General features: G+C 26.0%; 2 protein-coding genes across 2 annotated transcripts; one reads left to right on the forward strand and one right to left on the reverse strand.

The window, feature by feature from the left end:
- Positions 1 to 245: 245 nt before the first annotated feature.
- On the reverse strand, positions 246 to 5,299 carry LOC129975735 (gamma-tubulin complex component 3 homolog). Its single transcript, XM_056088921.1, has one exon. It carries the CDS (start codon positions 5,101 to 5,103, stop codon positions 2,374 to 2,376), a length of 2,730 nt encoding a protein of 909 aa, XP_055944896.1. The 5' UTR covers positions 5,104 to 5,299; the 3' UTR covers positions 246 to 2,373.
- Positions 5,300 to 5,553: 254 nt separating this feature from the next.
- Positions 5,554 to 12,709, forward strand: LOC129975737 (probable glucosamine 6-phosphate N-acetyltransferase). Its single transcript, XM_056088922.1, has 6 exons — positions 5,554 to 5,759; positions 5,874 to 6,027; positions 8,527 to 8,589; positions 10,967 to 11,097; positions 12,244 to 12,305; positions 12,384 to 12,709. Exons 1-6 carry the CDS (start codon positions 5,733 to 5,735, stop codon positions 12,535 to 12,537), a joined length of 591 nt encoding a protein of 196 aa, XP_055944897.1. The 5' UTR covers positions 5,554 to 5,732; the 3' UTR covers positions 12,538 to 12,709.
- Positions 12,710 to 12,923: the final 214 nt, after the last annotated feature.

Raw genomic sequence — 12,923 nt, forward strand, 5'->3', positions numbered from 1 at the left:
AACAAATATCTACAGAAATTGACACAATTTAAAAGTAAATTAATAATATTCAGATTTTATTCATGAAATAATTAAAATATAAATAGTTTTGAAAAAATAGAACATTTTAGTTAAGAATCTAAAACAAACTTTCAACTATGAACATAAGAGATCTTAAAATAATACAATACTAAGCACAAAACATATGTTTATGAATAATATTTAATATCATAAACTTATTAAAAGTTTAATTTAAAAAAGCTCTAATGAACACATGTCATAACTGTATTACATTTTCATTTACAAAAACATTTTCTATATATATCAAAAAAGAAGTCCAAAATAACTTGCAAATCAAAACTCTAGTTAGATAATTAAAGTACTTCTTGCGAGATCTCAAACTTGTTGAACACATTCCAAATAGTGAGTTGAATAATAAATTCATGAACATTTCACTCTTTCTTCATGTAAAAAATGCTAAAAGAAATAAATAACATCAACAAAATGTTTTATACTTCTTGAAAGAGAATTTAATGCTCAAAGACATAATGCATTTTGGTTTTTTTACATACTTATTGTTATGCAATTCCAGATCATTAAAATAGGAAAAAAATAACAACAGACTTTTAACATTTAATGGTGTTTTAAGGTGACTGTAGCTCTTCATAATATATGTATTGTATTGGATTAACAATGTCTCAAGTACTCACATTGGCTCATGAAAGCGTCAAATAAATAAATACAAAGCAACTGACCATACGTTGTCGATTTTTTTTTAATAAATTAGAAAATTTAGTTTTAACAGCAACCAAAAATTGTAAAGAAAAAATGTCACCCAATTATAAAAATATACTCAAGTGCATTATTATTATGAAAAATTTTGAACATGCAAATTACCTGCTATATAATTTGATGATTGAAATCGCCAAATTGGCAAAGTCATATCATTGACTCTCTCCAACAAGCCCGAAGGCACACGGATAATAAATACATTATTATCGGACCACTGCAACAGCAATACTGATGGGAATTGTGCTCAAGTCCTTAGGGCCATCACCGGTCAAGGTACAGCTCTTCCCTTAGGAAGTACAACCCGTCATCAAAAGGAGAAACCAGACCCCCAAATTTTTGTGTACCCTCCAGGGTGGCGAGATCCAACCACCATGTTGGAAGCATCTCATCCTCATACCGAGGTCCCCCCCCCGGGGAAAGCCAACTTGGTGAAATTGTTTCTTGGCAGTTTTTGGTCGTCGTTACAACAGACAAGTACTGAAAATTTAAAATAAATCAAAACACTCAACATTTATTACTCAACCCAAAATCAAACTATATGTTCAAAACAGAAAGAAAAAAATGCATCAGAACATAAATAGAAACTTTTTACAATTCTCTAGAAACGATTTAGCAATTTTTTTAAAAATTAAATTTTTAATTTGGTACAATGTTTATTTTTAATAATTTAAAAAAAAAAAAAACTTAAAGCAAACATTTTCAATATCAGAGTTTTGCATACGGATAAAAAAAAAATTAGATTGAATTCCCTCAAAGTTCCAAAAGCCCACTAAATTCATTTATTTATCGAGATGTAGGCTGGAAAATCTCATAATAAAATTTTAAAGATGTACATAAGCACTAATGAAATAGTGCTAACATTCAGTTATTATCAGGGTATTTTCAACAGAACAATACCAAAAATTATTACATAGTGCATTATATAAAAAGTAAAAAATATTTATAATTCATAAAATGCATGGATATGAAACATTTAAATTACAAAGTAAGCATTTATAATGCAAGTATGCAGAAATATTTTACAACTGTACATTATATAGATAATTAATAATCTTTAGCTTAATTTTGATTGCACATCCATTAATGTATATTATATAGCTACTTAATAATCATCAGTTTATTTTTGATCGTATATCCAGAATACAATCATAATATAAAATGTTTTTGATACCTAAAAATTTAAAAAGCTTTATCCACTGATTATTAAACAAGCACATCATTAGAAGGACTTAACTATAAACAAATGAAAAATATCAAAACATTTACATATATGACAATCACTTGAAAAAGCAACTGCAGGAAATGATGGTCAAGGTTAGAGAGGCAAATGTTTCTATCCTATTATATGCACAACAAGAATTAAATATACAAAATAAACGTTATGTTACAAGGTCAATACATTAAGTATATACAAAAGCAAATTAGTATAAATTATTTTTCATTATTACACTGCCTTCACATAAATAAGCACAAAATTCCCAAGAATTAGCTAAATTAATGCATTTAAAAAAATGATGGAAAAAAAACAATTTTTAAAAAATGCTTCAATTGTTTTAAAAGCAAAATATAATAAATATATATACAAATATAATTAAATTCATTTTACTTGATAGATTTCCTACGATTTTGATAAGTAAGAGATGTTTGTAGTCGAGAGTTTTTATTTTTAAAGTGCTCATTGAAATCCAAACGAAAGCTCAAGAAACGAAGATTAGTATCATTCTGATCATTTAGTGTGATCAAGAATTTCTGCACAAAATCTTCATAATTAATAGATAAAATACGAAGAATTGCTTTTGTCTTTGGTATAACATCAGTTTTCAGGTGATTTAATGGCTTTAAATACTCTAATTTTTGACTTTCAGTTAAACCCCATTCATTCTTGCTAGTTTTCGTTTCAATCATTTCCGTCATTTCATCCATTTTTGTGGCAGCAATTTTCACTCTCTTCCAAAATGCATCTTGGATCTTATCAAATTCTACTATTTGTGAATATATGCCTACTAACTGTTCCTGTAAGTGCGAGTTCTCTTCATCCAATAAAGATCTAGTAATTAAGGTATCTAGAAAACTCTCATGAGCTGCTATGACTTGATCAAGGTCTTTAGCCGAGCCTATCTTTAATTGTAAATCAGCCCAACAACATTCCATGACTTCAAATGCCATATAGTATTGAATTTGTTGAACAAAATGAATCATTTGGGCCAAGATTATATGACACTGATACAGGACGGGAGTTATTTCGGGTATCTGGGCTTGATATTTTGAGTAAGAGCTACGAGAATGAGATATTTTGCATAGTATATATTCCATCCGTTTAGCTTTCCATAAAACATGAAAAAGCTTATAATAGGAATGCATACAATGACTTGTAAATACAGTGGCAATAGGCCCATCTACATGGTAATCCAAACTGAATACATCCCAGCCAGTGTCATCAAGACATACTTCAAGCAATCTAACATCCAATCTTTGCAAAACCTCAGGATTATGAAACTGGGCATTTGTGGCACGTATTGCACTTTCCAATATACCAGTTAAATTGTGAATGTACAAATTTTTACCAGGCTTTGACAAATCTGTCTCCAAAAGATCCATTAAGTGCCTTATGAAATCTCCTTGGCCCAATAGGAAGTAATTTCTCATAGCCATTAAATGATCCATCAAATTATATTTTTCATGCAAGACCTGTAAGACTGTTTTGCTTGTTTTCAAGTAATTCTTTTCCAATATATTTTCAAAATTAGCATCCTTTTCTTGAGAAAAAAGAGACTCTGTACTCAACATTTCAAGAGCTTTCATACGACGATCTTCATCTTTAGCAAATGTATTATCATGACACACTTGTCGTAGGAAATTAATTGCTTTACCAGTTAATAGTATCTTTCTAGCTTGATCCATATTTATAAAAGAAGGTATCATGGCTTTGTTCAAGCTGTATTTTTCATTCCACAGATTAGCATCAGAACCAGTAGTGTTTGCAGCAACAAAAAATTCTCCATATGCATCATCTAATTCACCACAATAAATCCAATTACTTAGCATCTTGAAAAGAGGACGAGTAACATCTCGTAACAAGTTTTGAATTAAAGCACGCACATAATTGTCACCATGCTGCAAATGAGAATATAAAACAGATGCAATAGCACCACCTTTTTTTCCATTGCAAGCATTTACAACAGATGCTAGTATCTTCAATTGAGTATGAGGTTCAAAAAGCCAAACAGACAGTCTATGTAAAGTGAGTGCATTGGAAGCACTATAAGTATGTTCCAAGGTTGTTTCTTGTATTAGTAATGCTTCAAGTTCAGCAATTAACTTGTAATAATCAACCAGCTTTGATTTCAAAGCAGCTACAAAACTCTGGGCTAAAAGTCCTGGGGATAATGATCTGCTATCGACTTCACAGAACTGATTAATTTGATGATACATCCAACCAAGTTCAAGAAATCTCAAAGCAAGTCTTTTTACCGGATTTGGCAAGTCCACATTGAATTCAGTGAAGTTTGTTGTGACATCTGGTACCCAATATATGACATCTCCTCTAAGACCTTGAAGAACATATAATATATCACGCAAAAGTAACCTGATATTTGGCAAATTATAGCACAGAGAACCTAAATTACTCTCTTCTGACCTAGATCCCAAAGCTTTAACAGCAGTCTGATCACATTTTACATTAGGCAGAGTAAGATCCCTTTCAGAATTTGCAGACAACATTGTAGCTACACGTGCAATTCTAGCTTCAATAGACTCCAAATTGTCTTTGCATCCTGCAGACTTATTACTATACTTGGAAAAATGAGAATCTACTATACCATCTTTATTTTCAGATTTTATGAAAAAGTCACCCAAATCCACAGTGTTAGATAATGATTTGTTGATATGTTTATTGATTACATCAGGAGTGTTTAAAGCCAGTTCTGCATCTAATGACTCCAATTTAGAAAAGGTGATTTGAGAGTGCAGTTGACTAAAAGTTTTGTTGTCTCGCTCAGAACCAAATAAGCAATGCAAGAAATGTAAAACATTTGCTCGATTTTTCAGAACTTCACTAGATTGCAATTTACGATGCAGCTCAACAAAAGTCAATGCGTCCTTAACTCTGTTTTCTTGCACGAATTTCTTCTTTATCTGTTCGCACAAAGAAAATTCATCAATAACATGGTTTGAAAACGAACAATTTAGCACTTGTAGAGCAAAACGATATTGGGTCTTTACAGCATCAGTTGGTTTGCCAAGTATTAAAGACACTAATTTTTGCACCAATTCGGCAGATGACGGAGAACTTGATGAGTGAGAAGTCATTGCTTTTTGGCGCCTATTAAACATACAGAATAACAAAATATTCACTTCATTAAAATTGGAGAGAACTAATTCACACAATAGATCATTAAATGTAACTGGAACATCGTGCTGAACTCAGAGACCTTACAAAAAAAAGAACTAACGTATTTAAATTGAGATAAGAATAACCTAATGTTTTAATTTCTCTAACCGTTTCAATTTCAATTCCGCTACATTTTCATTTCAGCTACGGTTATGCAATCACATGAGCTGTAACATATTATTATGAAATTAACCTGCCACCATACATGAAGCTTTAAAAAGTAAGATTTCTTCAGATCATCTTAGTTCATTCATATTTACTACATATAAAAAATATACTAATCTTTTTAAAACCCTTTTCAAACAACGTAAAATAACGACAATAAAAGTTTGAAAATTGATAAGAAAATGAAACTAATTTTATGTTATAATTCTTTGTTTTGATGGCAACTATATGCTCTGAACGTAAGCAGACGACTGCGGAATGTTGAAAAGTCACAAATCCTTGAAACGAAACCCGCAGTTTTGCCTGAAGAAATAATACGTATTGGGTGATAATTTATTTATAAAATTCATCAGAATTATATATATAAATTTTTTGTGACTGATTTCATAGTAAATATCTGAAAAACATGAATTCGAATCATTGTGAAGAAAATGTAAGTTGCTATTATTTCATTTTATTTATGTATTTATTTTATTAAAGGTGTAGCAGTTTTCTACTTGATTACTCCATAACGTTTTTTTTTTTTTTTTTTTTTTCGTCTATCTAGCAAAACATGAGCAACGATTATCTTTATCCTCCTGAAATTCTTTCAAAATTAGATTTGAAAAATTGCTATGTACATTTTAATCCTCCAATTTCAATTTCTAACCCTGGAGAAAATCTAATTCTGAGGCCTTTAAGTATTGATGATTATCATAAAGGTAAGTTATATATATATTTATTTATTTTTTGATACAAAATTTTTTATACATCTCTTAAATTATTCTTTTAAATTTTTACTTTTTACTACTATATATATATTGCTGTTTTTTTGTTTTTTTTTACTGTCATATTGTAGATATATGCATATAGAGATGACCATATGTTAGGATAATAATGTTGAGCATTACAAGTATTTTTCTATCAAAAATATCTAGTTTTTCTTTAATATATTACTCATTTTACAGCAGTTGCAAATTTATATATATATGTATATATAATATCATCATTAGGTTTGCAAAAAGAAATATTTATTTATTTTTATTGCAATTAAAATTCTTTGTCATTAAAATGAAAATTAAATTTACAATTTCATTATTCCATGAGTTTATTTCGTTCTTTATATTTTAAATTTAAATATAATATACATATTTTAATATATTGGATTTCATTTTCAGATAAATCCTAATGCTTTTTTTTTTTTTTTTTTTTTTTATTTTTTTTGCAAAACTATAAGCATTAATATTATAATTAATATCATCCAAACTATTCTAATTTTTATTTAGTTGTGCAAATGTCAAGTCTGTAATTTATTGAAAAGCAAAAATGGTATTTATGCAACATGATTATATTTTTCAAGTTAAAAACATAATGAATAAATTAGTTTATATGACTGCAATCTATCAATATAATTGAAATTCATCTAAGAGTAATTCTGCTTTGGCTGTTATGAAAATTAAAAATTTTGTATGGCCCTTATTTAAAGCATCATGTTACTATCAATGAAATGAAAATTTTGGAGCTTATATATTGCTTAAGAAGATGCCATAGCTTCTAGGATAGTTTCCCAATCTATGTTATTATATAAAAACTATGTTATATATGTTCTATCATGAAAATGTGTTTTCCTGATGTATATAGTCTAGATGATTTAAGGATATGTAATATGATATTAATAATAATAAAAACATAAAATATAAAAAAATTATAATTTTTTAAAAATTTGGAAAATTAAAAAATTAAATTTAGAATTTTTTAAATTTTAATTCTTTTAAATAAAAAATAATAAAAATTTTCATTTCCAAATTGAAATGGAAGTTTTGCATGCCTGAATAGAAGAAATAAGAAAAAAACAAAGAGTACACTACAATTTAGTATTATCTTTCGAATTGCATGATTATCTATTTATCATTCAAGAATCACCAAAACCTGCAACTGTTGTCCTGCTCTGTTTTTTCCTATTAAGTTATCCAGAAAAATCCTGAATCACCTCAAAGCTTCTTATTTTGATGTTTTTATTTAAAAAGCAATTGTGAATAACTGATTATCACAATGAGTAAGCTTTTATCATAATTATTACTATACATTCATGAAATACATGAATACTATACATGAAAATGGACACTCATAGGAACAGTGGTTACGAAATTATATGAAAATCCAGAATAAAATAGATTAATCAAAAGATGTGGCAATAAAAAAAAAATATTAGGAACTGCTATTTCAGAAAAATTTAATGAATAATAAATATATATTAACTAATTAAATTACTTTGCTCAATTAAATTTACATTAAAAGTGAATTACTTTCCAAACAAAGAAATACAGGGTCAACCACTAAATGATTACTTTAATCCTTTCGCCTCAAGGGCATGTACTTCACAGAAATTGGATTTCATTCCCCATTGAGTAAATAAATCACAATTTTATATATATTATAGAAAGAATGATTTTTTTATGGGATTTAAAATTTTAATCAGGCAAAAGTTGAAATGAAAGGTTTAAATACTGTTATAAAATCTTTATTATGATAATATTCTTCATATGGGTTTGAAATAGTTTTGTAGTAGAAATCTTAAATTTTCATCTGAGGGATAACTAATGCTTGCTGTTTCTTTTTTTTAGGGGGGGGGCAGGGGGAAAGGAAATAGCCCTTATAAAAATATTGTAGTTGAAACTTTTATAAAAGTCATTTATTTTCTAAACTGACTACAACAAGATATTCATAATCCAAAAAAAAAAAAAAATAATTCTAGTATATGTTCATAAAACTTTGTTCTGCAACTGCTGCCATTAAGCAGTCTTAATTTAAAATTTTAATTTTTTTTTTTTTTTTTTTTTTTTTTTTTTTTTTTTTTGCTGAGGATTGTTTCTCTGAACTAAGTTTGGTTATTTTATTATATATTTGGAGTTCTGAAATTAGTTTTGAATGAAATTTGCAATGTGGTTGAAAGATTCAAATCTATATTACAAAATCAAATTTTTTTAAAAAAAAAAATTCCTCACATATAAAGTAGAATCTTTCATCTGAATTTATTTTTAAGTATCTTTATTTTTCCTCCTGATATTTTGTAAAAAGAAAAAAATGTTCTTTAAATCAGAAAAATTGAAAAAAAAAACATGGTTTTTATTATGTTTTTATTTAATAGATATAATATCAACATTTCATTTGTCATGAATATTTCATAATGTACTGAATATACTAATATTTGCAATTTCTAGGTTACCTGAATTTGTTATCACAATTAACAAAAGTAGGAGATGTGTCGGAAGAAAAATTCAAAGGTATCGTAAATATATTTTTTTAAAATATAATTTAAGATAACAAAATGATTCACATTAAAAAGCCATTTTCTTCATTAATCAGAATTTAATTTTTTTTTTTTTTGTCCTATGATAATTAGTAAAGACAATTATTGTAGCATTTTAGGGAAAAATGCAGTATCAATATATAGCTAAAAATGACCAAGTCAAAGGAAAAATAATTCAGTGCATACTTTTTGTTTTAAATTATCATCTTAGTAACAGAAAAAAAATCATGCACCAGAATACGGCATATACTGCATTTATATTGATATGAACAATTTTTTCTATTTTATAGCATTTAAAAATAACAAGTACATTAATTCATTTTTCTTTTGAGTTAATCCTTTTTTAATTCTATCCTGATAATAGATATATCTTAGCTAAAAATATTTTTTTCATAGTATTTTAAGCTTATTATTGAAAATGTCGATTCTTTACTATGAAAAAAAAAATCTGTAGAAATTTAACCTTCACCTAAATAGTAGAAACATTAAAATATATTTCCAGTTTTCAAAAGGAATGAAAACAATAATGAATAATTTATTACTTTTTTAAAATGATTATGCATTAATTAAAAGAAATTATACATTAATTGCAAAAAAAATCTTAAGAAAAAATTAAGTTATTACAGAAGTTTATTCAAAATATACTTTATTTGATGAAACAGATAGATTTCTTTGATAAATGATTTTGATTTTTTTACTACTATAGAATATTAATAATAGATCAAGGAAGATCAACCAGACAAAAATATTTTATGAGATGAAAAATTTATACACTGCCAAGCAAATTTCCCATTCAGTAATTAATTGGGATGTTTTTTACTGTAAATTTGTGATTTTAATATATATATCAGTAATTTCTTTAAAATTCTAAATCGGAATAATATTATTAATAATTTAGAGTTGACATTGATATTTAATTCCTACATTTGGAAAAAAATACTTCATGTTTGTTTTTAAGGGTTTAATAAGCATAATTTTTATTCATTTTTTATTAACTATTATTGAATATACTTTATTGGATTATTATATAATTCAATTAGAAATAATTAAATTCACTTTCAAGTTTCCATCTTGGTCATTTTAAATAATACTGCCAAAAAAAAAAAAAAAGATTAAGTATTTATGTATTGCTAATATTTTAAAATCTTCAGTTTTTTAAAAATTTTAATAAAATGCATAACATAATGCATAATTTATTGATATTAAATATTTGATATTGGTTCATTAACAAATATTCTAATAATTTTGTAATTCCCAGTTGTAAAAATGAAGTATTTGTTTGTGTAGAAAGAGAGGTATAGTTTAATTGGGAACACTTTTTATAATATCACGTTATTGCACTTTGAACTTAGAACCAAAAGATAATCTTGAGTTTTTTGTTGCAAACAATATTATAGTTTATTTTTTATCACAAGCATTCTGAATTAAACAGATATGGAAATTTGAATTGTTTAGTATATTCCATTACTTCAATATATCACATGAAATATTTTAAAATGCTTCCAAAAATTTTATCAATAAATCGTTCCATTTAAAAAAGTTCTCATGATAAAGCCTTCTACAATAATTAGAATCTTAGAAAAATTAAAATGTTAGAATAAAAAAATAAAATTCAAAAAGTTTCCTTCACAAATATTTAGTTATTGCATTTCACTAGGCATTATCAAACTTACTAAGATAATTTTTTGCTTGACTAATTCAGAATTACTTTTCGTACCAGAAATCCATACAATTCTTTTCTATTGACTTAAAATAGAAAACCAATTACATAAAGTACGGATAATGATCAATGACTCAACTACATCCAGCTGTGTCTACCTATAAAATTCAGTTTAATCTAAAGGAATTTTTTATCTATTCTGAAAGCATTTTCAATAATAGATTTCTTGATGAAATAAAATTGATTGATTTGATAGATTTGATTTTTTTGACAAAATAAAATATTCATTTTACCTTTATATGCTCTATATTATTAAAAAAATATTTTGATTTTATATGTTTAGTGCATCATCTTAAAATAACAGTATTAAAATTTATGTAATTATTTCATATTTCCTTACTAACTAAAAAATAAACAATAGTCTTAAGACTTTCTCTGAAAAAATAAAGAAATGCTTTTAGATGCTCCTTTTTATTAAAACACAATTAGCAAGATTCATTCGCTTGCCTATAAATGGGCATGAAATATGATCCCTATCAAAGTATATAAACATAATATTTATTGTGTTAGAATCAAGTGTATTATTCAACTTATTTTTTAAATCATTAAGTCTTTTAAATGTTCCTTATTTTATTTTTCTTTTATATTGGTGTTTTCATCATAATGCATATTGGATTTTTTTTTTTTTCAGAAACATTCCAAGAGATGAAATCTTGTAAAAACAGATATTTTGTTACTGTCATTGAAGATCTATCTACTAATCAAGTAATAGCAACAGCCACATTAGCCATAGAAAAGAAATTTATTCATTCAGCTGGGCTCGTATGTTTCTTTAATATTATTAACAGCATAAAAATTTCTTAATAGTATTCAGTAAACTAAAAAATACTGTTTTTAATTTTCCACTGTGTGCACTGTTTTTCTATTAAAAAATAAAATAATTTAGAAAAGATTCTAACCTCTAATCTAAAGCTAGAGAATTCTTTTTTTAAATTTCTCTTTTTCTTTCTTCTTGTCTTTATTTTATTTTTTAAAATTTACTCTTAATTTTATAGCCGCAATAATATACACACAAGAAATATATTTAATATCACTGAAAAAAATATAAAATAACTAAAGCAATGAAAAGTATTCTCATTAAATATACTTTAAAATATTTTTTATCAATAAAATTAGTAGAAATAAAATTAGCATAACGGAAAAAACTTGTTTGATTTTTTTAAAATTTTAATATAAAATAAAAGGGGTTATGTGCTTTGAAATAGTGGTGCAAAAAAATCAAAATTTTGATTTGTTATTTAAAAGATTTAGTGAAAAATAAAATGCTTAGTCAGTATTCACTATTCAAGAAATGACCGAATACAAAATTTAATAATTCTAGATCTAATAAAATATCCTTATAGAATGTTTTGAATGGTTTTTTTCATCACAACTAATATAATATATGGGTAATATGCTTGTCTATAAATATTATTGCTAAAAGTTCTAAACTCATGTGAAAACATTTTTGTAAAGAAAAAAGATTTATGTAATTTGTTAAATGATACTCAATCAAATATTTATACTAAGTTTGAGTGTGATGGGTATTTTCATCAAATCAAATTGTTACTCCATATTAAAACTTCATAACACAGATGTTTATAAAACTGATAATGAATTTTGGTCATTTCAAGATACGAAAACACAGTCTTTTGGTCAGATTTAGTGACTCTTTTTCTGGCATTGTAGACTGTCTTTTATGGTAACATTGTACTTTCTTTTTTACTACATGAAATAAAGTATCAGTTATTAAAATATAATACAGCTTTTCTCACATTTATGCATAAAAATTAGAAGTGTAAAAAATTTTTATAACAAAAATTTTGGAAGTGAACATTTAAAGAAAATTAATAATAAAATATTTCATTTTTATGTAAAATGAAAATTAGTTAATATAAAATAATAAATATTTCATTACTATTTTTACAGAGAGGTAGATTAGAAGATGTTGTAGTTAACAACGATTACAGGGGAAAACAACTTGGAAAACTGTAAGTATATGTGTTTGAGGATATTGTATTTAATATTGTGTGTTATCTTTGAAATGAATGAATGAATGAATTTTTCAGAGTTGTGATCGCAATTCGTTTGCTTGCTGAACAGATTGGTTGCTACAAAATAACTTTGGATTGCAAGGATAAAATGGTCAAATTCTACAAGCAATTTGGTTTTGCATGTGAAACTGGGAACAACAACATGATGACAATAAGATTTCATGAATAGTTATAAGTATTGTTGATTGCTGAAAATGAATTTAAAAGTTGTTAAATCTGTATTATATTTATTATATTTTTTATGCATTTATGATACATTTTTTGTGTATCCTTGCGCACAAATATATAAAGATCAAAGTTTAGTTTTGTAAAGCAATAAAATGAGGAATTACGATTTCAGTCACTGTTTTGATCTCGCATGTATATAGAAATCACATAACTATTCTTTAAATCTTATCCCTTTTCCCCTTCTTATATTCAGAATACTTAAAAGAACAAATTTGAAATGCTTTCTATTGTATTTCGAACTAATTTCCCCTTTCAAGTTTCTTTCCATTTTTGAAAGACATTTTACCAAATACTATAAATATCTTAACTCTTTTGATCTAATCAGCT

This window comes from Argiope bruennichi, chromosome 7 (genome assembly GCF_947563725.1).
Source record: "Argiope bruennichi chromosome 7, qqArgBrue1.1, whole genome shotgun sequence".
Classification (NCBI taxonomy): Eukaryota; Metazoa; Arthropoda; class Arachnida; order Araneae; family Araneidae; genus Argiope; species Argiope bruennichi.

Coding starts and splice junctions, on each gene's coding strand:
- LOC129975735 (XM_056088921.1), bottom strand. CDS start 5,103: ATGTTTAATAGGCGCCAAAAAGCAATGACTTCTCACTCATCAAGTTCT.
- LOC129975737 (XM_056088922.1), top strand. CDS start 5,733: ATGAATTCGAATCATTGTGAAGAAAAT. Junction 6,028..8,526: donor TATTGATGATTATCATAAAG/GTAAGTTATATA, acceptor TGCAATTTCTAG/GTTACCTGAATTTGTTATCA. Junction 11,098..12,243: donor TTATTCATTCAGCTGGGCTC/GTATGTTTCTTT, acceptor CTATTTTTACAG/AGAGGTAGATTAGAAGATGT.